The sequence below is a fragment of the Colobus angolensis genome, unplaced genomic scaffold (assembly GCF_000951035.1).
Source record: "Colobus angolensis palliatus isolate OR3802 unplaced genomic scaffold, Cang.pa_1.0 Scaffold299, whole genome shotgun sequence".
In the NCBI taxonomy this organism is placed as follows: Eukaryota; Metazoa; Chordata; class Mammalia; order Primates; family Cercopithecidae; genus Colobus; species Colobus angolensis.
Window position 1 is genome coordinate 2,388,212 of NW_012116254.1, and position 27,928 is coordinate 2,416,139.

General features: G+C 43.3%; 1 protein-coding gene across 2 annotated transcripts; it reads left to right on the top strand.

Moving 5' to 3' along the window:
• Positions 1-282: 282 nt before the first annotated feature.
• SLC14A1 (solute carrier family 14 (urea transporter), member 1 (Kidd blood group)) lies at positions 283-27,188 on the top strand. 2 transcript variants are annotated; one of them, XM_011949332.1, is made up of 11 exons: positions 283-688; positions 1,367-1,430; positions 3,675-3,832; positions 6,088-6,244; positions 6,813-7,002; positions 10,400-10,528; positions 12,824-13,016; positions 15,299-15,446; positions 15,668-15,802; positions 24,214-24,263; positions 25,629-27,188. In XM_011949332.1, the coding sequence occupies exons 3-11, from the start codon at positions 3,686-3,688 to the stop codon at positions 25,800-25,802; spliced, it is 1,323 nt and encodes a 440-aa protein (XP_011804722.1). In that variant the 5' UTR covers positions 283-688; positions 1,367-1,430; positions 3,675-3,685; the 3' UTR covers positions 25,803-27,188. The 2 variants fall into 2 exon arrangements, with proteins under 2 accessions (XP_011804722.1, XP_011804723.1); XM_011949333.1 differs by lacking the exon at positions 3,675-3,832.
• Positions 27,189-27,928: the final 740 nt, after the last annotated feature.

A 27,928-nucleotide genomic window follows, 5' to 3' on the forward strand; every position in this document is an offset into this window, starting at 1 on the left:
CAGCAGAGTATGTCCAAGAATTCTCACCTGGGAAGAGGGATATTCCAGGGAAACACAGACATTTTTGTTTTCTCCTCACTGCGAAAAAGGGTAGCTGACTTTCAGAAAACAACTTGCATGTACCTTGTCTTCCCCACCCTCCCAACAGCCCCTCAGGCCCTTGCTGGAGTCTTACATCTGTGTGGAAGTTGTGTCACGTCTAAGAAAATTTCGCCCCAGGAGCAGTCGCTTAGCTTCCGAGTCCACACAGCAGCAACCTGCCCCATGGTTTTCAGTTTGACACTGTGTTGATCCTTTCCAGTTGTAAATATTTCCAAAAATATGAGTAGGGGCCAGAGGAAACAGGAGAAGAAAAAGATATATTTTTGTAGGATTATTGCTGGTCAAAGACCTTGGAATGCTGTGGAAACAGTGGCAAAGCAGTTGGCACCATGTCAAGAACAGAGAGAGGGACATCAGTTACTGAAGCCAGGGGACCAGTTCCTTAGTGTTGCTTTGGCATTGATGCCTGAAGTGGGAGGAGAAAGCCGAGCCTACAAACACACAGAGCAGAGTGGGGCTCTGGGTATATAACTGTCAGGTGCCTCCCTTCAGCACCATCTCCTGAGAAGCACTCTCCCTTGTCGTGGAGCCAGGCAAATCTTTATCAGCCACTGCCTTCTGCTACCGGGAAGCCAGCTAGAGTGGTGTAAGTACCCATCCTCATTTCTATTCATTTCCAACTATTCGTCATTTGGGGCTTGTCTTCACAGTTCTAAGTCTTGCTCTTTTTCTCTTTTTCTTTAGAAGAAAATGTTTTATATCACCAGAATTGATGAGAAGCAGCAAAATCAGAGTTCTGGTAGACTAGAAAGCAATTTACCAAAGCCACGGCTTCTTCCTGGAAGCTCAAAGGCATGCCTTTATTCGTGATTTCTGAAGCGAGGTGCATGCAGCACCTGAGTTGATGTGCAAGCAGGTTTGCAGCGAGGTGTCCACCCAATGTGCTCAATGAGTCTGAGTTAATCAACACCATTAGGAGTTTCAGGCTGTGTTCTTGAAATCATAATTCAGGCTGTGTTCTTGAAATAAGTTTGAGACAAGTGTCTACGTGACTCAAAAGAAAAAAGTGGGCCACTGGGAATGGCCCTTTCCAGTGATGGATTTATGTGCTCCTCTGCATGTGCTGTCATGCTGAAGGGAATGTTCTTTGCCATCGGGAGAACGAGTCAGTCACAAATGAAGCCACGAATTTGGAGGCTTCCTTGCAGCTGCACTCTCTGGTGTCTGCAATCAAGACTTCTGGGAGTAGTGTTTTCTGAGGAGGGAAGAGTTTTAATCAGGATACAGGAATATCTGACAGCATTTTCTATGTTTCCAATTACAGCTTTAAAGAAAACTGGGCATCTCCTGCTACTTAAAATCAAAAACTACATAAAATAAAGATTATAGTAAGTACCAAATAAGTGTCAATGCTGAAAGTCTCTTTATTATGCTAGAGCATGAGTGTTTAAATGCTTTCTTCTATATCCATATCCAACACTTCATATTTTTAAAAGTAATAGCTGAAGCATGGAAAATTGAAGACTTCAGGTCTCTCCAACTGCACAAATTTCTAGTACATGCTGGCAATAGAATGTATTTCATTTTGTGTAATAAAATAGAGGATATTAGTTGAATTGAAATCTTGATATTGCCTTGTATTAAAAATGCTAAGCACTGCTTCATTTTACTAGTGACCTGGGATATGAAAAGTGCTTTTTGACTTCTGCTGGAAAGCTCTTCAGGTGCAGCTTCCAGGATAGTCTTGGGATGTTAACTTCAGCACACACAAGCCTTGCTGTAGCTGTGTCAGCTTGGAGGCACAGGGAGACATTTGTCAGAGAGTAACTGCTTCTCACAAGAGCATAGAGTGAAACTGGGGATAGCAGAGCTCTTTGTGGTTGTTCAACCCCCACCTCAAGATTAGTTCAAAGTGACCGTGAAGATGGTCTGTGCCCACCGCGTCGCTGAGTCCTAGCCCCCACTGCATACTCCAGCACACAGAAACTGCTGCTTCACTTGTTTGTCGACTGGAACAGAATCTTGGGTGGCATTAATGTGCCTGGCTCGACTGAAAAATTGAGAACCAGAGCTGACCTATTCCGTAAGACCCACTCTGCCTACCACGTGCTGAGTGAATTTGGATGGTGCCCACTCTGAACCTCAGTTTTCTCTTGTATAAAATGAAGGCTTGAACTATGTGGTCTCTGAAATCCTACCTAGCTCTCAAATTTCCCTATCTCTTGGTTCTAGGAAAATATTGATGTGGAGCTCAAGGAAGGGGTTCTCCAAGGTGTGTGATATTGGTGGTAGGGGAAAGGCAGGCGCCAGGCAGTGGCAGAAGGGGAAGGCGTCTACACTGAGAGAATGTGACAACCCCTGCTTGTCTCTTTTTTCATTCTTCATTCTTTCTTATTTCTTTGTTTTTAGCTTTATATAACATGAGATCCCTACCACTGGGTTTCTTAACCATTTGTTCTTTACCAAATAAAAATATTCATAATGCAACATGCAGGCACATCAGTGTGGTGCAGAACTAGCCAGCTAGTTCACCAAAGGTAAATACACACACATGCATGTACATACACAATTTTTACGTGAGACATGTCAGAAGAATTTCCCAAAACTGGATTTTTCCGAGTCACTCTGGTAAAGGGTAGGTTTTCAGGTTTCAGGCCAAGTCAGTAGAAGAAAGTAAAAATAGAATAAACAACAGGGGGAGAAAAAGAGAAATACCACACACACAACTGTTTCGAAACTTCTGGAAAAAGAGTGATATTCTTGGATGCAATGGAAGTTTTAAAAAGGAAAAAGAATATTTATAAAAAGCTGCCACACTTGTGGAATTCAACTAAAAACTGTTTATTATTAACAAAGTGATGTTCAAAATTTAAGAGTTCTTGGCCTGGCATGATGACCTATGCCTATAATCCCAGTGCTTTGGGAGGCTGAGGTGGGTGGATTGCTTCAGGCCATGAATTCAAAACCAGCCTGGACAATACAATGAGACTTTGTCTCTGCAAAAAGGAAAAATAAAATAAAATAAATTGGATGTGGTAGCACAGAAAAAGAACAAAAAAAAAACACCATTTAAGAGTCTCTTAAAGCAGGCTTGTGAATGCATACAAAGCGTGGCTATTATCTTACTACAGAAAACAGAGCCCACATCATGTATCCTTCTCACATTTCATAAACAAGGCCAGGGGAACCTGCTGTGGGACAACCTGTTGCTTTGGTGTTGGTCCTCAAGATGCAGCCCTCACAATCTGCCCCCAAACATGTCAGAACGTGAACCCCCTCTTCCCCCTCTGGAAGAGGCAGCTTCAGACCCAACAGCAGAGACACGCAGCAGAACAAAATCTGGTCATTGGGCCCTGTGTAGGATGACTTCCCTTTTTTTTTTTTTTTAAGCAAAGTAAATGAACATTTAATTTCCATAGTCAGCTGGTTGTGTCTCCGCCCACTGAGAGCACTTTGGTGAAAGCAAAGTCCTCCTTCTCTGTTAGAGGTCTCCCGTGTGGGGTCACAACTTCCCTCACCAGGAACCCACTGGGCACGCTCCAGCCCCGCTCAGCTTGCCTTTTGCGTGGTCGTTAGAGCTAGGGCACACGTCATGCTGATTCACATATTTTTGCCCTTTGTCATGTATTGAGAAAAAATAAGGATGAATGGACGGTCTTTGATTGGCGGCGCTGGTGACGCCCGTCATGGTCCTGTTTGGAAGGACCCTTTTGGAACTAAAGCTGGCGAAGCAGCGCGCAGAGGCATCACCCGGCTAAACTTGGCCCTGGCAGATGGGTCGCAGGAACAGGTATGCTTCCTTCGTGCAGCCTCTGGCTCGGGGGACCTGGGAGCCTGCTCCAAACTCTGCTGTATCTTTTCTGGGCAGATCCTGGGAATTGGGTTTGGCTGTGAGCTGAGTCAAAGGCACAGGGATCTTGGTCCAAAAAGTCTGACAGTGCTCACCTTGATTTAGAGACTGGACTATTGAGCCGAGTTTTGACAGCCAAGGAAAAGCTGGGGGAGAAGTCACCTGGAGTTTTACATTTACCCTGCGTCTATTTTATTACAGTGCCTTTTATTTATTGTCCCTTCTTCTTAGTTGAAATTAATGGCCTACTTCACTGGGGCTAAGATGTTTGAATATCAGCAGAAGGTCCTGGCTCCATAGCCTTGCCTTGTCTTTCCAGTTAGGATGTGTGGACTCTTAAAGCTCCCTAAGAAATGCAAATATTCTAGCATGGCAAAATTCTAGGGCAAACTACAACTGTAAGTTATGGATTTCTCCTAAGTGATGCTCATTCCTGACTTCTGGAGCAAGTAGTCAGGGCTCCTAGGGGCTCCAGAAAGGTTAAGCAGTTCAGAATAAATGGTTCCTGGGGACTCCAAAATGGCAGCAACTGTCTGCTCAGGTCATGAGAAGACCCCTCTCTGCAGAACATCCTAGCCCTACAATCCATCCCAATTATGTTGAAATTAGATTCACAAATGGCAATAAGTCTCCTATATGTTGGGCTGTCGATTTGGAGAAAACTAGTTTAATCTTTACTTAACTTTGGGTGGCTCAACAGGAGACTCAGGCCATTCAGGTTCTCCATCACGTCTAGCCAGTTATATTATCAGGTTTCAAATCTGTATCTCCAAAATCTGAGGTGATGGGATATTTCAAGCCCTCTAGAACAAATATATGCTGAGAATTTTGAGAACATAAATTTGTTTATTCTGAAATAGCCCATGTTCCTGCTTTGGGAGTTGATGGAAAATGCTGCTTGTTTTCATTTGATGCCACCACCTTAGGGTTTTATAGATTCGGTTCCAGAAACTCAAGGCAGTTACGTCTTTGGGCTGCTTGTCCTTGCCTGAGCTGAAGCCTGATGCCTCCCATAAGTTGGTATGGCTTTGAAAATGGGTCACTGCAGTGTTTCTTTGGTCATGTCTTATGTGCTGTGGCTTCAACATTCCACAATTATGCCTTCCAGGGTCTGATGATTTTGGCATTTCCCTGCTTCCCAATTGATCTGGCTGTGCTGTTGACTGTTCTTGCACACTCAAGGTGGTTTTGCCATTGGCTTCCTCCCTCAGCCTGCCTCTGGGATTATGCCACTGGTATTCTTTTGTATCTACCATCAGCACAATGAAATCATTTTTGTCTTCAAGGTACCAAATTCTGGTGATATTGGTGCTTTCTTGCAGATACTTATCATGACATGTGAATGGTCCCATAGTGAACACAGTCATGGTTATAGTGTTCATATGTTCCAGAGACATGTTTCCTATAATTATGCCCTGTACATTTTTCTATCATACAATCCTTAGATTACAACTCTTTGGTTTTCAACAGCTTTGTCCAATTCCATCTTTCCCAGTTTCTCTATCTTGGTGAAATATCCTTCTTGCCTGGTTTTACACATTTAAATAACAAATTCCAAAAGTAAAGAGTATCCAAGACAGTCACATGACATAAGGACAAATTCAAGCAATCTTGGACTTGCAGAGGGTGGTGAGGCCATGTCAACTCACACAATTTTTAAACATTCTTCCCTTTCAATATTTTAAAAACAAAACTTTTTCATAAAATAAAAATTTAAAAAGGCTACCTGTCTTGGCAAGTAGCTGATCAGCCGGCATTCGTGAGCAGGCCATTCTATAACCTGATTTCTTACTCCTTAAATGACAGCATGGAGCTAACGCACTTAATTTTAGCTCTTTCTACATGATTTGACTCATTCTGTTGACATTAACTGTTTTTCAGTCTTCTCAACTAGACTGAGCTCCTTAAGTGCAGGAAATATGTGCTCAGTAAATGTTTATTGGACCAGACACTGAACCTTATGAAATTAAAGATCAGAACCTTTCCATGGTAGCATTAGAGACACTGATGGCAAAGGTACAGTGGGATTTGGGTTTGGATAATAAGCTCTGTGGTGGTGTTTCAGGAGGAAAACGGTGCTCTCTTAGTTCTATGGAACACAGTGGTCCAGATCTTCTACTGTAACCAGGCCCAAGGCTGGCTAATCCAGAGGGTTCTGCCTTAGGGATACTTATAAGCTCTCTCCTTCCTTCAAGGAGCCAGAGGAAGAGACGGCCATGGAGGACAGCCCCACTATGGTTAGAGTGGACAGGGGTGAAAACCAGGTTTCACCATGTCAAGGGAGAAGGTGCTTCCCCAAAGCTCTTGGCTACGTCACCGGCGATATGAAAGAACTTGCCAACTGGCTTAAAGGTATTTATCCTTTCATCTTTTGGAGAGGCAGGAGAAGTAGCTTCGGGGGAAATGGTTTCCTGGTACTTCTACTTCTATCTTTAGTCATATTCTCCAACTTTTTATAGATCTCTTTACTTACCATATTTTTTTTTACTTTTTATCTTTTAACCTGCAAACCTCTCCACCTTTTTTTTTTTCTTATGGAGAGAGTAGCCAGGGCCCAGCTCATATTAGAAGACACCTGGCTTCATCTTGTAGTTTCAGTACTTAAAACTTAAATTTTACTATTGGTAATTCATTCCTTTGGCTTCAGAGTTTGTGCCTATAAGCATGATAAATAAGTGCATTAGATGCTTTCAGGAGCTTAGATTCTAGGAGGGGCAGTGTGGGTCGAACATACAGTAGACAGATGATTTCAGGGATCTGGGTGCCACTAAATTGACAATGGGTTCAGAGAGAAATATTAAAGAAATATCAAAAATGTTTCACTTCCAGGAGGTTTTGCTGATTTTGCTCAGGGTGGGCCTGTGGTTGAGGAGTATCACTTGGCTGCTTCGTTAGCTCTGCTTTACCTCATCCCTTCCAGACAAACCTGTGATGCTCCAGTTCATTGACTGGATTCTTCGGGGCATATCCCAAGTGGTGTTCGTCAACAACCCCATCAGTGGAATCCTGATTCTGGTGGGACTTCTTTTTCAGAACCCCTGGTGGGCTCTCACTGGCTGGCTGGGAACAGTGGTCTCCACTCTGATGGCCCTCTTGCTCAGCCAGGACAGGTAGGTGTACCCTTTCAAGCCTTCTCAGCTCCCTTCTAAGACACAGGGGCTGACAAGTTACTATGGGCAACAGTGATAAAATCACATCCTTCCCAGAAGAAACAACCTTTAGTCCACAGAACTCTTTATATTTGTTTTTAGTCAGATGTCAGGGAATCAGTTACAGTCTCTTGCTCTTGATATCTGAATAAGTGGCTGGTCCAGATTCTTGTGGCATTACATCCTAACCAGGACTAAGCTGTAAGTAATTCCCTGGATAGGAAAAGACAGCCATGGAGGACAGCCCCACTATGGTTAGAGTGGACAGGGGTGAAAACCAGGTTTCACCATGTCAAGGGAGAAGGTGCTTCTCCAAAGCTCTTGGCTACGTCACCGGCGATATGAAAGAACTTGCCAACTGGCTTAAAGGTATTTATCCTTTCATCTTTTGGAGAGGCAGGAGAAGTAGCTTCGGGGGAAATGGTTTCCTGGTACTTCTACTTATATCTTGAGTCATATTCTCCAACTTTTTATAGATCTCTTTACTCACCATATTTTTTTTACTTTTTATCTTTTAACCTGCAAACCTCTCCACCTTTTTTTTTTCTTATGGAGACAGTAGGGATCTTTTTAAAGAAGATCTGAAGGGATCTTCTTTAATGATTGATAAAATTATTTGTCATCAGCATTCTATTTGGGAAAAAGTGCATATGAATTCAGGAAAAGTTTTAGTGGCTTAATAACACCTTTATATCTTGCTGCCATGATGAGTTTAGCAAACTCATTCTTCATAGACAGTGCAAAGGTCAGCTCAGCTCCTGGAGGAAAGACTTACCATAAATTCCAATTAAGTGGATTCTGACTTAAGAAGCCTTAGTGGGTGTTCTGATATATTCATTAGATTAGAAATAGCATGCACTTTATTAATTGATCTGTCATTGAAGAAGTGATGACCTGACTCTCACCAGGGTAGCAGACAGCTCCCCACTGGCCAGTTCCTTCGGGGAGGGAACCAGTATTCTAGGTGTCTGGGATCAATGCATACTCCCAAGGGTGGTCATTACACAACTAAGCTCTTGTAACACGCACTGCAAATTGCCTAAAGAGGTCCATGGGGAGAGAGTTAGCAAATGCTCCACTTTTCCATCAATTTCAGAGTCTGATTTGCTCCCCATAGAAGAGGATTTTATAGCCTAGGTTAAACTCTATTCCAATGCTTGCCAAGAAAGTCTTCTCAGTTTGGGGAAAGAGTCTAGAATTGTGCCATATTGAATATTCCTTTATTATTTTGCTCCAATGCAATATGATCAACTCATTTTTTTATCAGATATCATTTAGAAGACAAGTCATATTTTATATGTGTTAGTTTCAAATGTTTTACTTTCCTTGGTCTGGAAAGACTGCATTAAAATGGCAATCCTCTGTTTTAAGTAAATATATGTCTTCCTGTGGCTTTAACTATGGCATTCCACATGCCATCTACAATGGCATTGTAGATGTGGCCATTAATTTTCCACTGATCAAACTCAAGCATTAACATCTCCAAGTCAGCTGTTGAGAGGACAAGCCTGCATAGCTCTCCATTGTCACATGTAGTCCCAGTTTCTGGGTTGCACCATTGCAAATTGCATCACCTCCCATTTGCCCTCAAGGATTATTTAAGGGAGACAAAGAACTTTTGAATAGGGAATCCCACCTCTAATGTTCATCCGATTAATGTATGTGACATCCTCTTGCCTGTTGCAATGGTGCCTCCTGGCCCAGTTAGAAACAAGTCAAGAAGCAGCTGTCATGCTATCCCTTACCAGCCCCTGCAGTGTGGCTCATTGGCTGTAGCACCTCCTGTTTGAGCCCAGCATTAGGCCTCACCCACCCACTTCACCATCTTTACTCCCCTGTCCCCCTATAGACATCACCCTTGAGTGACAGGCCCTTGGGAAGTAGATCCTGTGCCTTTCATGGTGCCAGACACTGCCAGCTCTGAGTTGTGGGAGTCCTGGTGTGTCGGGTCAATCAATGTAGGTACCCATCAACAGTGGATTATATGAAGAATATGTGGTACATATACACCATGAACTACTACATAGCCATAAAAACGATTGAAATCATGTCCTTTGCAGCAACGTGGATGCATCTGAAGGCCAATATCCTAAGTGAATTAACGTAGTAACAAATACTGCACGTCTTCACTTATAATTAGGAGCTAAACACTGGGTAAACATGGACACAGAAATAGTAGACAACTGGGACTCCAACAGAGGAAAGGACGGGAAACAAGGGTTGAAAAGCTACCTATCGGGTACTTTGTTCACTATTTGGGTGACGGATTCAATAGAAGCCCAAACCTCAGTCAGCATCATGCAATATATCTATGTAACAAACCTGCACATGTACCCCTTCAATCTAAAGAAGGAGAAGATGGGAAAGAAATGAGATTGAATACTAAGCAAAAAGTAACCTCAGAAAGAATTGGGTGCTCAACAAGCACATAATTAAATGGGGTACTTCTCCAAGTAAGAGAAAAGCAATCATTCTTCTTTGCAATAACTTTGAAATGTATGTTTGGAGACAACAAAATAGAAGTATCAGAAGACAAAAATGTATACTAAGCTGGAAGATTAATGTTAAGATCAAAGACACTAGAAAGTGAATTTACATTTGGGGAATCTCTCTCACCAAGAAATAAAACTTAGGCAACAGTTTCATATGCTAAAAGTGCTATTCAAGTTAGAGGCTCTTGATTTAAAAGAATAACTTTCCAAAGGAAAGGCTAAAATAGAGGAGATTGCCTTGCTAAACTCCCCTTTCCTCTCAGCCGCTGTAGACCTGTCTTTAACCATGACACCTGTAGAGGGAGTCGTTCTCTATCACGGGTCCCCAACCCCTGCACTGGAGACAGGTAGCAGTCTGTGGCCTGTCTGTGGGAACTGGGCTGCACAGCAGGTGAGCGGTGGCCGAGGAGCATTACCACCTGAGCTCCGCCTCCTGTCAGATCAGCAGCAGCGTTAGATTCTCATAGGAGTGTGAACCCCATTATGAACTGCGCATGCGAGGGATCTAGGTTGCTCACTCCTTATAAGAATCTAATGCCTGATGATCTGAGGTGGAACAGTTTCATCCCGAAATCATCCCCTATTCCCCATCCATGGAAAATGGTCTTCCATGAAACCTGTCCCTGGGGCCAATAAGGTTGGGGACCACTGATCTAAATGCACATTTATATTTTTATCTATGTATATTTCACTTCATGTCTTTAATAGTTTTTGTACGATGCTTACATAGACTTTTTGAGATACATTTCCAAATATAATCTCATGTCTTAATATGAATATAATCTGGAAGTTACTAGTGTTATGTATGTGCAAGTGCAACCGAAGCCCACCCAGGAAATGTCCATGCTGTGTCTCTTCCCCCGCAGGTCATTAATAGCATCTGGGCTCTATGGCTACAATGCCACCCTGGTGGGAATACTCATGGCTGTCTTTTCGGACAGGGGAGACTATTTCTGGTGGCTGTTACTCCCTGTATGTGCTATGTCCATGACTTGGTAAGTTACCATTGGTTTTCAAAATGCCTTTTTAAAAAAACATGGCAGGAGGAGGGAATGGGAGTTGTTATATGGGCAGAGAGTTTCAGTTTTGCAAGATGAACAATATTCTCTGAATGGATAGTGGTGATGGTTGCACAACAATGTGATTGTCCTTACTGTCACTGAGCTACACACTTAAAAATGGTTAGCCAGGTGCAGTGGTTCTTGCTTGTCATCCAAACTATTCAGAAGGCTGAGGGGGAAGGATCACTTGAACCCAGGAGTTAGGTGCTGCAGTGAGCTATGATTACATCACTGCACTCCAGTTCCTAGAACCTCCTTGCTTGGGCTAAGTAAAGAGGAGGAGGAGGAGGAGGAGGAGGAGGAGCAGCAGCAGCAGGACCAACATGGTTCAGGGCGCGGGCGGGTGGTGGTGCTGACCATGGCTGGTCTGCTTCTGGTGTGCACAGAAGCAGAGGAGGCCCCTCCGGCACTGTCCCCGACCTGGGTCTCAGAAAGGTCCCCCAGGCAGCAGCGGCAGCAGGAGCAATGAGATCTCAGGTCCTGGCCCAGCCCGGGTGGCAGCAGCTCCTCACCCAAGTCCTCTCCTTCTGCAGGGAGGCGAGGGGGAGAGAGGGGAGGGAGGGAAGAGAAGGGGAGGAGGAATAGCAGGAGGAGGAAGAGAAGGAAGAGGAGCAGGAGGACGATAAACAGTTAAAACTGTAAATTTAAAATTAGATTCCAGTAGATTCTGTCTATTGGAAACAGAAACCACCATTTTAAAAGATGTATATTTTCTTACAACCAGTTATTTGGCCTTTTTTATGATCTGGCTACATATCCACCAATATCTCTCAACCAGAAGTTCTCAACCCTGGCTGCACATTGACACTTCTGTGGGAAGCGGAAAACAGTGCTGCAATGAACAGAAAAATGCAGGTGTCTTTTTGGTAGACACACCTTGATGCACGTGGCCCCCATACACCTGACGCCTCCCTCCCAAGACTCTACTGTCATTGGTCTGCAGTAGCACCTGGGGCATTGGGAGTGCTAAAGCTTCCCAGGTGGCTCTAAAGTATAGCCAAAGTTGAGACCCACTTCCTCCATCATTGCCTCTCAAACTTGAGCACTATGAGAATCACCTGCAGGGCTCGTTACAACACAGGCACCTGCTCCCCGGTCCCAGGGTTTCTGATGCAGTCTGCCTGAGGTGGAGCCTGATAATTTGCATTTCTAACGCATTCCCAGATGATGCTGGGAGAACCACTGTGCCCACATGAATTCTTACCCACCTGCCCCCCAGGTCTCCCTTAGAAAATTTTTGTTTACTGAATTCCCTTCAAACTAGTTTTTATGTTGACAATGTCTTAAATCCTCTTCCTGGAAACAGATTTCCGTCTTTCTATATTGCAGTTAAATATAAAATACTAATATGCACATAAATAAGAAGCACAGCCTGCTGTGGGCAGTGTCTGCAGAAGGGCCGCCCACCCTTGCTGCACCCACGGGTGTGTGGACGACGACCTACCTGTAGAGCCAACCTCTTCAAGAGGTAATTTGGGACCTGCTCTGAAGAACAGGTTCATGGGAAGGAGGCCTCCCCTGCAAGTGCTCACCACGCTCCCTTCCACAATCCAGGAAAATAGGAGTTCTGGTCTTTAAGTGATGGCTCTTTGATTGGGTCAACAAGTGAGAACCTACGACAGACCTGGAGACCACGCAGCCCAGTTCCCCAGTTTATAGGCTCAGAGACTGAGGAGATGTGCCTTGCCTAGGTCATGCAATTTATCAACAGCTCAAGGACACACACTCTGCCCCTCCGACTGTCGGATCCTTTTCCTCCAGCTCACACTACCTGCATCCTTGAATGATTGTTTTTTTCCAAAAATAGGTATATTAAAGAAATGATATATGCCAAATCAGGATCACGGTCGCCTCTAGTGGGGAGGGAGTGACATAAGAGCAAGCAGAGGGATGAAGGGGACTTCAACTATGTAGACAATATTTTGTTTTGTATGTCATAAGTACTTCAAAAATATTTTTTAAATCTCAATATATAGCTCACTCTGAGCAACCCCAGAGTAGAATTTTTCAAAGGCCAAATAAGCTGAGAGTTGACTTTTTTACTTTATGTAGTATTTACTGCCTCTATAATAGAATTTATCCCAAGTTTTCTTTCTGTGGGAAATTTGCCAACACAACATGTAAGGGGCCTATTGGCAGGTGAAATAGAGCCCCCCCAGAGTATAGCGAGATTCCATGTGTCAGCCTGGTTTGTCACATACACATTCTTCTGCTCTGTTCTTTTTTTAGCCCAATTTTCTCAAGCGCATTGAATTCCATTCTCAGCAAATGGGACCTCCCTGTCTTCACCCTCCCTTTCAACATGGCATTGTCAATGTACCTTTCAGCCACAGGACATTACAATCCGTTCTTTCCAGGCAAATTGGTCACACCTGTAACTACAGCTCCAAATATCTCCTGGTCTGACCTCAGTGCCCTGGAGGTAAGACACTGGCTTCTCACATTCCCCCTGGCTCTGCAAGATATGCAATGGCCTCTGGCCAATTGTCCACAGGTGTCAGAGTTCCCTAGATGCTTAGGACTATGGTGGCCTTTCTGCCTTCATCTTGCCATTTAAAGCATTTGTTCTACTCCAGAACATTAGGGTCTAAGGGATTTTTTTAAATTACTATTTAGCCAAGCTAATTTTTCTGCCTTTTCCCCTAAACATCTACAGTGCTAACCCCAGAGTACAGTTCCACTGGGAGTCACTCCATCGTAAGCTTGGGGGTGGGTGATGGAAGCCAGCCTTTAAGGCATGTGGCCTCCAGCCTGGTTTTAAATCTTCCACAGTCTGCTCCCTCCAATCAAAAAACTGGATGTTTACTCTTAGAGTTTATGACAGAACCTCTCTATTCTGCTTTTCCTTATGGCATAGCTCATAGAACATCTATAATAATTTAGGGTTCCCAAGCTTTGGTAGGCATCAGAATCACCTGGGGAGTTTTCAATACCCAAACAGGCTTCATCTCAGACCCTCTAAATCATAATCTCTAAGGGTGGGGACTGGAACCTGTTTTAACAAACTCCCCAAATTGTGATGCAGGCCAGAGTTTGAGAACCTCTGTATTAACGGATGAATCCTATGTATCTCTTTAAAGATGACCATAAAGAGATCTCGTATTTTTTAAAACCTGGCTAACCCAAATCAAATTCCAGCTCTTCCTGTTGATGTGTAATAAATATGTTTAAGGTTTCTGGACTATCAAGAACAAGAGAACACCTGAAATTAGAAGAAAACCAAAGAAACAAACAAAAAAACCAAAGCACATTACCTTTTTAATGTTCTCTCCCACTGTCAGGTTATGAAACGCCCTTTTCTGTCTTCTTTGTTGAGGGATCAAAACACGTGAGGAGCTCAAGTCACCTTCTCTTTGGCTTCTTGCCAGAAAATTAAACGAAGCACCTGGAAATGATTCAGAAGGAAAAATCAAATATTCATTAGAACTACCCACGAAAAATAACAGTATAAAATAGCATTAATCTATCTAGAACTGCACGAACACAGAAGCCACTAGCCCCACGTGGCTATATGAATTTAGATGTAGTATTGTTAAAAATCGAGTTCCTCAGCCTCTCTAGCCACATCTCAAGTGACTGATAGCCACATGTGGCTAGGACCCACCGTGTTAAACATCACAGATACAGACTATTCCATCATCTCAGAAAGTTCTCCTGCACAGTGCTGATCTGGGGCAGGAGAAGCCTTGTCCTTCTCCTCACTCTGAATGACCAGTCCATCATCAGCACCAACCCCAACCCTATGGCTACCGGACAGAGAGTTCTGCAGTCAAATCCAGAAAAAAAAATAAAAAGGGGATGCTGTCTTTGCCAAGTTCCCTGGTCTAGAAATAGCAAAAAGTTTAGACATGATGACCCAGCATGGGCTAGAAGAATTGAGTCCATGTTAGGGTAGAGTCAAACTCACACTATGGTCTGGTGCCCAACCAGAAGTTCAGCTGTAAAGAATGATCATTTGTTAGGTTCAGTCAAACCTTGTTCACTCCTGAGAACTGCAATTCTGTGAACAGAATAACTAAATTCAGGCCTCAGCCAGAAAGTAGAATTGTGACATTTCCATGTATTTTTGTGTTTTGAGACCTGATTGACAGTTGTTCATAACTAGAATAAGCTAAAGATACCTTGGTTTAAATGAATACATGTTCCACTTAATGACAGAAAAGAAAATTCACAAACTTGCTAACAATTGCTTCTAAATTGTGGATAAGACAACCTGACTTTGGGTCTCTGGCTTTAGCGTAAGCATCCAAATTGTATGGTGATAATAATCTATTGAACAAAGGGATGCATGGATAGATTAGATCACCCTCAGCACTGGTGGACATTTGAAAGCAAAAGAAGTATCAGCTGTGGTTCCTGCCATCCCCAGTGGGAGCATGGCAGATCCTCACAGCCAGGAGCAATGAGTGCCACCACACTGAGACCTTATCAGTGACCCAGGCCAAGTGTCAGTGCAAGCAGGAGAGCCCGTGAGCACAGGGGGAACTTTGAGAAGGCATGTGTGGCATGCACCAGGGAAGGGCTGGTGTCATGACCGGGATTTTTCTTTAATCAAGGAGAGGGAATTTTAAAAGGTAGTAGCACTGTTCTTGAAAGAGATAAGGTATATCCAGTGTAAAATTATATTGTAGGAGTTTGTGGGTGTCCTGTGGGTTTCTGTTCAGTTGTTTCAGTGGCATTTTTTTAAAAAAATTTCTTTTGCAGTTATTGAAATCTATACCAGTGGGAGTTGGTCAGATATATGGCTGTGATAATCCATGGACAGGGGGCATTTTCCTGGGAGCCATCCTACTCTCCTCCCCACTCATGTGCCTGCATGCTGCAATCGGATCATTGCTGGGCACAGCAGCAGGTGAGCACAAGAGCCCTTACCAAACACTGAGCACCTCCTCCATCCCGTGCATTGCCTCAGGCATCTTCTGTGCTCCAGATCTTTCTTGAGATCCTGGCTTCCTAGGGACCAATGGGAGTTCCTGGGATGCTTGCTGCTAACCTTCAATCCCACCCTCAGTCTCCTTCCAAACATCCTGCCTTTAATCCCGAGCTCTGACCCCCTCCTGTCTTGTCTAACAGGACTCAGTCTTTCAGCCCCATTTGAGGACATCTACTTTGGACTCTGGGGTTTCAACAGCTCTCTGGCCTGCATTGCAATGGGAGGAATGTTCGTGGCGCTCACCTGGCAAACCCACCTCCTGGCTCTTGGCTGCGGTGAGTCTCCCACACCCCTGGGGGAGGGCTGCTCATGACTACAGGATCTCAATCAAGGACAAGCAGTAAAAACGGACTGTGTGAAAAATCAGGGCCAGGGTTCTGGCTTGAGCCCACTTGCTAAATGTGTGAACAGGACAAGTGACATCCCCTGAGAGCATTAAAGTCACCTCTGCCTACCTCTCTGATGACTGTGAAGGCAGGAGCCTATTGAGACATATTAACATCCTAAAATACGGATGTTTGGGAGGATACAAAAAAAATCGCAGTTATTCCTCAGCTTTATCCCCAGAGATACACCAGCCCTTCCCTGACACATGCCACACATGCCTTCTCAAAGCTCCCCCGTGCTCATGGGCTCTCCTGCTTGCGCTGACACTTGGCCTTGGCCACTGATAAGCTCCCAGCGTCGTGCCACTCGCTGCTTCTGGCTGTGAGGATCTACCATGCCTCCCACTGGGGATGACAGGGACCACAGCTGACACTACTTTTGCTTTCAACTGACTTGTCCTGCATTCTTCAAACTAGTTGTTTGACCCAAGAAACTAAAGGGAAATAACTCCAGCTAAATACAAAGCAATGTCCCCTGGTGAATCAGGGTTGATTACATTTACCCCTTTGAGCATCACAGTAACCCAGCCGTTCTAAGACTTGAGAATGCATCAGAATCACCTGAAAGACTTGTTAAAACACAAGTCGCTGGGCCCCCCCCCCTCCTCAGTCTGATTTAGTGTTAGAGGTGGGGGAAAGAATTTTTTAATTTCTCTGAAAAACAGTCTCATTCTGAGCCAAGATAGCGCCACTGCACTTCAGCCTGGGCAAAAGAGCAAAATTTCATCTCAAAAACAAAAACAGGTCTCATTATGTTGCCCAGGCTGGAGTGCAGTGGTGTGAACACAGCTCACTGCAGCCTCAGCCTCCCAAGTAAAGTAGCTAGGACCGCAGGCATGCCACCATGCCTGGTTAATTTTTTGTTTTTTACAGAAACAGAGTCTCCCTATGTTGCCCAGGCTGATCTCAAATTCCTGGGCTCAAGCAATCCTCCCACCTCCACCTTCCAAAGTGCTGGGATTACAGGAGTGAGCCACCACTCCGGCAGAATTTCCACTTCTAACAAGTTCTCAGGAGGTGCTAATGCTGTTGCTCTCGAGACCACATTTCAAGAACTGCTGTATTAATCCTTTCTGACTCCCAGTGTTCTAGCCAGACTCAGCCTGTCAGAGGAAGAAGGCATCCTGAGACCTCCACTCCATCCTTCTTACTTTACTGTTGGGGTCCCGAGGCCAGAGAGACTAAGGAACGTGCTGCAGGGAATCTGGACAGTGATGGGTAAATCCACACCCAGAACCCACACTTACCATCCACCTCCAGAGCTATCGCACTGCACTCCTCTGCTTCCTTTTTGTAGCATTCAGGCCCTCATGGCAACCTCTTAGGTTAAAACAGATTGCATGTGATTTGAATCTGAAAAGCTACTAGATGTCCCAGGTGGATTGTGAGTGGCAGCTCATTCACCCATAGCCTCTGGCATCCCTAATTCAATCAAAGTGTAAGCATTTAAGATAATGTTCTAGAGTGGAGAGAATGAGATTCACTTGGGAACAAAGAGGAGGAGGGATAGTGTAATGTGGAGAAATTATTTCTAATCTAGTGGAAATATATGTCTAGAGTCAGTTTATCACCAGATTAATCAAGCCAGGATATTTAAACAGTTATGAAAACGGTGGGCCACGTATAAGGCAGGGTTTAGAATAGATTTCTGCACTGGCAGAAAATGGGGTGGTACCAAGGGTTTCTAAAGACCCATTCCGTTTTGATTTGATGCTATAGCAAGAGTATATACATAACTCAGGTTGCTGGGTGTAGCCATGTAGATGTCATTTTTGTCAAGTTATTTACTATTACTCAGCTATTTAACCTAACAGTTCTGTTGAAATGTTGTGCTCCTTCTCCGAATTTGTTCACGAGCTTAGGATAAAGGAGAGGTTAAAGACAGGTGCTGTAGGCACCTGAGTTCAGCTGTGTTAGAATGTTTATCTTACAGCCTTTCAGCTTTATTCTGAGATTGGTTAGGAGTTTCCACCTGAGTTCAGCTGGGTTAGACTGTTTATCCTACAACCTTTCAGCTTTACTCTGAGATTGGTTAGGGGTTTCAAACCTTTATTTGGGATGCATACCTTTACTTTTCTGGAGGCAGTAGCCATAAATATATATTAAACACACATGATACAATTAAGACAGTACCAGGAAGAGCAAGGAGTTTAGAAGCTTTAGGATCCATGCAGTTCCTGCACACAGAGTGTTACAGTAGAGGGCAGAAGCCAGGCAAGAGAGGGAGCCCAAGAGGACCATGCAGTCTGTGTGGGAGAAGAAGGAGAAGTCCACAGTACAGGATTCTCCAGGGGGCCATATCCATTCAGAATTATCACAAAGTGCCTCCTGGAGAAGGGGGTTTTTCCATAAATGCTAGAAAATAAGAGGAGGAATTCTGTTTGGTGGAAAGGGTGGTGCAGGCCAGCATGGGGACAGCCTGAGCACGTCCTTCAAGATCAAGGAGAAGGCATTTTGAGAGCTCAGGAGATGGCAATGAGATTTTTGTTTTTCCAGGTTTTTTTGTTGTTGTTGTTGTTTGTCTTGTTTTGTTTTTCGTGTTTTTTTTTTTTTTTTTTTAGACAGAGTCTCGCTCTGTCACCAGGCTGGAACGCAGTGGCACAATCTTGGCCCACTGCAACCTCCAACACCCTAGTTTAAGCGATTCTCCTGTCTCAGCCTCCCAAGTAGCTGGGCTTACAGGCACGCACCACTATGCCCAGCTAATTTTTGTATTTTTGGTAGAGATGGGGTTTCACCATGTTGGCCAGGATGATCTCGATCTTCTGACCTCGTGATTTGTCCACTTCGGCCTCCCAAAGTGCTGGAATTACAGGCATGAGCCACCGCACCTGGCGGGTGCTGAGTTTTTTTGGTTTTCTGTTGTTGTTGTTGTTTGAGATGGATTCTTGCTCTGTAGCCCAGGCTGGCATGCAATGGCATGATCTCAGCTCACTGCAACCTCTGCCTCCCGGGTCCTGGTTCAAGCAATTCTCCTGCCTCAGCCTCCCGAGTAGCTGGGATTACAGGCACGCACCACCATGCCTAGTTAAATTTTTTTGTATTTTTAGTAGAGGTGGGGTTTCACCATGTTGGCCAGGCTGGTCTTGAACTCCTGACCTCATGATCTGCCTGCCTTGGCCTCCCAAAGTGCTGGGATTACAGGCATGAGCCACCGCGCCCGGCTGGTGATGAGGTTTTGACAGACCATGGAGAAGGATGAAGCCAAAGTTCTCGACATGTGTTTCCCCAAAGTGGGAATATCTTTGATATTTTCTCAATTATAGAAGCAGCACAGGTTTATTGTACAAAACAAAACAAAAATGCAATCTGTATAGAAATGTATGAAACAGAAAGTGGAAATACTCCATTTTACTCCCTAGAGAGGGCTTTTTTGCCCGCTTCTTGTAAGGACCCTTGTGATTACACTGGGTCCATTCAGTAGTCTAGGAAACTCTCTCCATCTCAAGGTCTTTAACTTAATCACAGCTGCTACTAATTCCCTTTTGCCATGTGAGGTCACATATTCTCAGGTTCTGAGGTTTAAGATGTGGACATCTTTGGAGACCATTATTCTTCCTACCACACTCACTTTCCTTTGGATAGATACTCTTTTTTTTTCACTGGTGTAGCATAATGGTTGAGGCAGTCTACTGAGCTAGTTATGGAGCTCAGACTCTGGTGCCAGACAGCCTGGATTCAATTCCAGCAGCTCTGCTACTTACTAGCATATTTATTTGCTTATGAATGTAAGCAAATTATAAGTAATTTGCTTTTCTATGCCTCAGTTTCCCCATCTTAGAAAATGGAAGTTACCATATTTAATTCATACAATTGTTTTGATGATTAAATTAGTTAATGTGTGTCCGAAACTCATAGAACAAATAGCGTCTAGCACTCGGTAAGCGCTATTTAAAAGTCTGGAAAAAAGTTTTTCTGGTGGCTTTGCATACCTTATTAAGAATCAGGCTTGTTTATTTTCTCCTGTCAATTTCTTAGTTTATTAACACCTGTATCTTCTCCCCAAATATGACTGATACACGAACCTGCCTTTACTTCCTCTGAGAAGGCCCACCCCTAACAACTAGTAAAACCATTGATACTATATAGAATTTTTATTTTGGATTCGTTGTAAGTATAAGTTTTTGTTTTGGGTACTTGCTTATTTAGGCAACTGAAAACTTTATTAACTGCTTATTCACTCTGACTTAGTTCATATTAACCTTCTGTACTTTTTTTTTTTTTAAGAAAAAAGTCTCACTCTGTTCCTAGACTGGAGTGCAGTGGCACAATCTCAGCTCACTGCAGCCTCCACCTCCTGGGTTCAAGCGATTCCTATGCCTCAGACTCCCAAGTAGTTGGGATTACAGACATGTGCCACCATGCCCAGCTGATTTTTTGTATTTTTTGTAGTGACAGGTTTTTGCAATATTGGCCAGGCTGGTTTCGAATTCCTGACCTCAAGTGATCTGCCTACCTCAGCCTCCCAAAGTGCTGGGATTACTGCTGGATTACTTCTTCAGAAATGGTTTGCAAAGAGAGTTTTGTTTTCTTTAAAGAGGGTTTGCAAAGAGACCTTGTATGCTGGAGGACATCTTCATTTTACCTTCATTTAAATTTTAGTTTAGCTGGCTACAAACTCAACATTTAACATTTTTTTCTCAATATTTTGAAAATTGTCTTCAAAGACTACTCCATTGTCTTCTTATACCCAAAATTGCTACTAAGATGTCTGAAAAGAAACTAATTCTTGTTAAAGTTGATTTTATTTTTTCTCTCTGGACTCTCTGAATTTTCTCTTTGCATATGAGATATATATGTGGTTTTATTTCACTATTATCTGTCTAGATGTAGCTTTTTTTTTTTTATGCTACTAGGTACTCAAATCCTCTCAATCTGAGCCCTCATCTCTTCCTTTAATTCTGAGAACATCATCATTTTTTACTTTGTCAAATCTTTTCCATTTTTCCCCTCTCCTTCTGTGATTTCTAGTATTTGAGTGTAATACTTTATGCTATTTTTTCATAACTCTTGACTTTTTCTTAATATTTTCCATTTCTTTATCTTTTCACGAGGCCCTTCAGTTCAGTTGATTGGCCTGATCATTCTTTGGCTCTGTCCATTGTGCTGATCACATCATTCATTGAGTTCTTCATTTCCGGTTTATTAATTAAATTTTATTGGCTGGGCGCGGTGGTTCACACCTGTAATCCCAGTACTTTGGGAGGCCAAGGGGGGCAGATCACAAGGTCAAGAGATTGAGACCATCCTGGCTAACATGGTGAAACCCCATCTCTACTAAAAATACAAAAATTAGCTGGGTATGGTGGCACACACCTGTAGTCCCAACTACTCAGGAGACTGAGGCAGGAGAATCGCTTGAAACCGGGAGGTGGAGGTTGCAGTAAGCCAAGATCGCGCCACTGCACTCCAGCCTGGGTGACAGAGCGAGACTCTGTCTCAAAAAAAAAAATATATATATATATATATATATCGACTGTAGGTTGTTCAGTTTGTCATCCTTCTTTTATGGTATTGCTCTCCTGGGATATCCCCTTTCCTTGTCCTGGGAGCTCATGTTTCCCTCAGGATATCAGCTGTTTGGGTAAGTCTCTGGACAGAGATAGAAGCCCAGGCTGGAGCTGCATTTTTCCTGGTGCATCTAATGAAAAAGGGGGGCCCATGCTGCAGGGTATAGAACCTCCACTGCTCAAGGCCATGGAGATGGTGACTGTGTAGACACTTTATACGATAAGTGCCCTCTTGCTGGGGGAAGTTCAGATTGCTTCTAGTTTGAAACCATTACAAACAGTTCTGCAATGAATATTTTTGGCACAAATGTCCTTGTGTACTTTGTATTTCTGTAAGAAGATTCACCTTCTTTTCAAGAAGCTAAATCGATGGGTTAAACGGAATGCCAATTTTTATTTCAATGGATGCCAACTTCATCTCCAAAAGAGCCATACGAGTTTCCACTGCTGCCAGCAGTGTATGAGAGTGTCCACTGGGCTCCCAAGGGTACAATCAGACTTTTAAATCTCTGTGCATGGATTTTTGAGACAGATCTCCAGCCCCCCTTGGAAAGCGAATCTCACATGTAAAATGCCACACCAAGTTTCAGCTTGTCCACATCACCCTGATACTGCCAAACAAAAGACCAACCCTGTCAGCCAAGATAAATAAGTGACAGACATTTATTACAGAGCTGTGTTTTTATTTGTCCCCAATGGCTTTTACAAGGAAGTGGACTCAGGAAACTCTGACAGAACCTGGCACTGCTGTCTTTCTGGCCTCTAAGCCAGAGCAACTGCATGGCCAGAGAATATCTCAATGTTGTTTTATCAGTGGAGACCGTAAACACATTGTGTATGTCTTCCAAATGGTTGGGTTATCACAGTGGGACTCACCCATTGGAAGGGACACTACCCAGGAGGAGCTAAAATCCAGTTTCCCCTTCAGTACTCAAGGGCCTTTTCTTCCCTCAGCTACCAAGAACGCTGTCAGGGTCATTGCCTGCAAACTGATGATGTTGTGCAGAATTGCCCCTCTACTGTAAGGCTTTCCCAGTCCTACTTGGCGAGTCTTAATTGACATACCTACCATTAAATAATCTATCACTTTTACTATGGAGAGAAAAGCAACTTTGAATTAGAGATCACTTCAAAGCAACATAACAGTATGAGACGTAAACGTGCCAAAAGTGAGCCTTAGAAGTGTAACGGATATTTTAAAAAGAGAGAAGGCAATAAGGCCTCATGTGCTCAGGGGTGGTGTTGTAGCAGAGGGGGCACTCAAGAGACCAGGGACAGAGGACCCCAGTGCTTAGCAGAGGGCCAGTGAATAGTTGTTGAATTAATTGATTAAACTTTAACAATGAATGAAATTGGTGTAACCGAGGAGAGAAACCCTTCTAAGCCAAGCCGTGAGCACCTCTCTGCTCAGAGCAATCCCATGGTGAAAGAGATGCATTTACAGCTGTATTTATGGAAATACAAGCTCTCATTTGAGATTCATCGCCTCCCAGTAAGGCAGATCTTCAAGATGCCTTTTTACAGATGATGAAACTAGCTTCCAAGACATTCAGTGATTTGTTATACAACAAATAAAATGGCAGAGCTGGGATTTGAAACCAGTACTGTTTCCAAAGACCAGCCCTTCCCACTAGTGTGAGACAATTCATACATGAAAGAATTTGATATGCTATTGAATAAGAAACACCAGGAAAAAAAAGACAAAATATTGGTAAAAGGACAGAAGTCTATGGTAAAGTAAATGAGGATCACAGAGCTCCCCTACCACTGGCGACCATGTCCTGCCACATCCCCACACACCAAGATAGCTGATGTGATTTCTCACCAGACATGGAGACAAGATGGTAAGTGTGTCTAACGGTGAGCTCTGGTGGCTCAAGTGGCTAGGTGGCCATTATAGGAAGGTCATTCTTCAGGCTATCCCCATGAAACCTGAGGGCTTCCCTGAGCCTCCGTGAGCCTTCTCTTCAACCAAAACTGAGGAATAGATAATTATCTGGTTGAGATCTTTGCATTAGTTGTTTTACATTGAAAGTCACCCATATACTCAAATTACTGACTCTACAATTTTTTTGGCCACTCAAAGTAAATAAAAACTTAAGACATTTATTCATTGATTTTAATGGTATTGGAGAAGATGTTATCAAGGGGAAGAATCCCAAGTTTGTGTTCAGTTCCTGCTGTTCTCTGAGTTACTTCCTTCTTTCTTTCCTTCTTATTTTGTAAACATGGTTTTGTTTTGGTTTTTAGTACACATGCTGCCAAAGCAAGCACTATGATTTTTTGTAGCTTTGAATCCTATTCATTAATATGAGAATCCTAGATGCTATCTCAAGAAACATTCATAGATTTCATTTTAATTCAGCTATGCTTGGATAAAACATCAGAGAAATTTATTTGTCATAGAAGGCCTTTCCCTTAAGTATTAGCAATAACAACAAAATAGTAACCATAAAACAACTACCTTTATTGAACACTTACTGTGTGCTAAACACATGCATTATTTCCTTTCATCCTCACACCAACACCATGAAAGAGATATTCCTCTTATTTCCATTGTACAGGTGAGGAAATGGAGGCTTAAAACAGAGCCCATGGAGCTCCTAAGTGGTGGAGCCAGGATTTGAATCCAGGACTGCTGACTTTAGACTCATGCTTGTAATCAGCGCACTGTGCATTCTAGGTGATTTATATCGGAAGGCAGCCTTTCCTGTGATTAAAAGTGCATCTACCAAGCATTGTTCTTCTCTCTCTCTCTCTCTCTCTCTCTCTCTTTTTTTTTTTCTGTAGCCCTGTTCACGGCCTATCTTGGAGTTGGCATGGCAAACGTTATGGCTAGGGTGAGTATGCTTTAGTCTCACTTTTCATTCGCGTAATTGACCAGCTTATGACTATATGGGAAATGCTCCTGAAGTCCACTGGGCTGGCATCCAGTGGCAGGATCCACGACCGTGAGAAGCACTGCCCTACCTTCTGCTGGAACTCCCTGGCCTTTCTTTCAGCATCACAGCAAACTTTAGTCCAAACCACAATCACCCAGTATGTTACAAATATCAGATTGCTTGGTTTAAAAAAAATGAAACTTAGGTTATATAACATATTATCAAGTTCAGAGTCTAACTCTGAGTGATAAGAAGTTGACTTTAGGATACCTTTTACTTAAACAGAAAGCCAGATATTCCATTGCAGGTGATGCAGGGCCAGTTTCTGATAGCTCAGTCCATGCTGATGTCGTCATGGCTGCTAAGGAGTCAAGGCAGTATCTAGCCCTCTTGGCAACAGCATGGAGATTTTATCTGGGAGGGTCCTTAAGGAGACACAGTATCTCTCTGGTAGAAAGCCAAAGTCCCACTACAGGCATGCATGATGGAGAGTACATCAGAGCACACAGGACCCTCCACATGTCAACAAAGAAGGTTCACAGGCATCAGTCCATGGACCCAAATGGGCAAGCTGCATACCAGAGTCAGCTAGGAATATGGGAAAATATGGAGCCTTAGGCCCTGTGTCCTTTGGTATTTCTGATAGAGTAGATCTTGTACGATGCTTGAATATCCATGTTTTTTTTTTTTAACTCCCCTAGATGATTCTGATGTGCAGTCAGGTTAGGGTACCCCTACACTCCATCACACCCCAGGGAGGTCTATGCATCAGGCCAGAGCTAACCAATGGTGTACGCTCAGAATTGTGTGAGTTTCCATGGACAGCACAAAGAGGATCTACCCTCAAGGAACTTAGAGTCTATTTGGGAGACAGAATGGAAAGAAATAAAGCAAGTCAAGTCTAAGATCTAGACCAGGCATAAGTCAAGGTCAGAGAGGTCACTGTGGGTTGGACTAATCAGAGAAGGCCTTGTGGATGTGAAGAGTGGTCAGGGGCCATTTGCAGTTTGCAAGTGTCTTTTCTGTTTGTCAAATGTCCTCTTGGCACATCTGGTGCAGGAAGTCTGAATATATGAGAGGGAGAGAAAGACATACATACAAGATAGAGACATAAGTGGCTGCCCTAAAGAATAGATGTCAACATTCCAACAGCTCAATGCCCTGAGATTATACACTCAGTCTCCACAAACACGCACAGAATCCAGAGCAATGCCCCCAGTGGTTCATCCCCTTGGGCTGAGTGCAAGTAGAGGGGGATGCTTTGTGTAGCTCAGCTGTCAGATGGGATCTGAAAGGAGCGTGTGACTTTCTCTTCTTCCCCAGCTTGGATTGCCAGCTTGTACCTGGCCCTTTTGTTTGGCCACGCTATTGTTCCTCATGATGACCACAAAAAATTCCAGCATCTACAAGATGCCCCTCAGTAAAGTTACTTATCCTGAAGAAAACCGCATCTTCTACCTGCAAGCCAGGAAAAGAGTGGTGGAAAGTCCTTTGTGAGAACAAGACCCATCTGTAGCCACGGTCACGAGTCCTTTCTGCCTGACTGCTCCAGCTGACTTCCAGGGTCTCAGCAAACTGCTGTTTTTCATGAGTATCAACTTTCATACGAATGCATCTATGATCTGTTCTTATGCTCATTTTGTATTTTCCTTTCAACTCCAGGAATATCCTCAAGCATATGAGAGCCACATCCAGGTGATGTGCTCTGGTATGGAATTTGAAACCCGAATGGGGCCTTGGGACTAAGACTGGAATGTATATAAAGTCAAAGTGCTCCAACAGAAGGAGGAAGTGAATACAAACTATTAGTATTTATTGATATTGTTGGTGTTTAGCTGGCTCGATGATGTTAGCAGTATTAAAAATTAAACCCCATAAACCAACTAAGCCTTATGGAACTCACAGTCACAAAATCGAAGTTAATCCAGAATTCTGTGATAAGCAGTTTGGCTTTTTTTAAATCAATGCAAGTTACACATTATAGCCAGAGTCAATATCACAGAGGTGCAAGCTGACAGCTGAGCTCGGTCCCCACTTTCTACAAACAATGGCCTGCACCTTATGCCATGTGTGTGTGACATTCTCATGGGACATAGTTGGGGTTTTTCAGACTGACAGGACTGCAAGAGGAAGAAAGGAATTTTGTCAATCAAAATTATTCTGTATTGCAACTTTTCTCAGAGATTGCAAAGGATTTTTTAGGTAGAGATTACTTTTCCTTATGAAAAATGATCTGTTTTAAATGGGATAAAATAGGAGAAGTTCCTGGCTTAACCTGTTCTTACATATTAAAGAAAAGTTACATACTGGATTTATGAAATACTCAGCTTAGGTATTTTTACTTTAATCCCTAAATTGATTTTGTAAATGACACAAATGCATAGAATTGTTACCAACCTCCAAAGGGCTCTTTAAAATCATTTGAGGATGTCTTATAAAGACTGAAGGCAAAGGTCAGATTGCTTATGGGTGTTATTTTTATCACTTGTTAAATTTCTTAATTTAAAAAAGCTCATTATTTTCTGCACACTCACACTCTCTCAGAAACCAGTGGCATTTGAACCACCAAAAAGAAATAAAGGGCTGAGTGTGGTGGCTCACGCCTGTAATCCCAGCACTTTGGGGAGCCCAGGCGGGCAGATTGCCTGAACCCAGGAGTTCAAGACCAGCCTGGGCAGCATGGCGAAACCCTACATCTACAAAAAATACAAAAATTAGCCAGGCATGGTAGTGGGCACCTGTAGTTCCAGCTACTTGGGAGGCTGAGGTGGGAAAATGGCTTGAGCCCAGGAGGCCAAAGTTGCAGTGAGCTGAGATCACACCACTGCACTCCACCCTGGGCGACAGAGTGAGACTGTGTCTCTCTCAAAAAAAAAAAAAAAATACAGGTAAGGATTCCTGTTTTCCTCTCTTTAATTTAAAAGTTACCAGTTCCGTAAAGGCTCTGTAACCAAACATGTTGAAGACAGCAACAGAAGTCACGTTCAGGGACTGGGCATAGTGGCTCACACCTGTAATCCCAGCACTTTGGGAGATGGAGGCAAAAGAATTTCTTGAGCCCAGGAGTTCAAGACCAGCTTGGGCAACATATCAAGACTCCATCTCTTAAAAAATAAAAATAATAACATTAGCCAGGTGTGGCAGCACACATCCGCTCCAGTTACTCAGGAGGCTGAGGTGGAAAAATCGCTTGTACACAGAAGTTCGAGGCTGCGGTCAGTTACGATCATGTCACTGCACTCCAGCCTGTGTGACAGAGAAAGACTCTATCTCTAAAATAAATAATAATAATTAATTAATTAATTTACAAAAGAAGTCATGTTCATTTACCTTCCACTTCAGTATGTATGGTGCAGTAGTTTGGAGGTTGGAAAGTGAAACATCGGAATCCTGAAGATTTTTTCCACTTCCAGTTTGCAGTGCTCAGTGCACAATATACAGCTTGCCGAATCAATAAACAGAAATAGGGAAGTAAACCTACAAATATTTTAGGGAGAAGCTCACTTCTTCCTTTTCTCAGGAAACCAAGCAAGCAAACATTGTTCCAATTTTAAAATTCTGTGACCAAAGCCTTTGAAACTATGAATTTGTAACTGGCATAGGTTTATGGATATTGCTGTGGA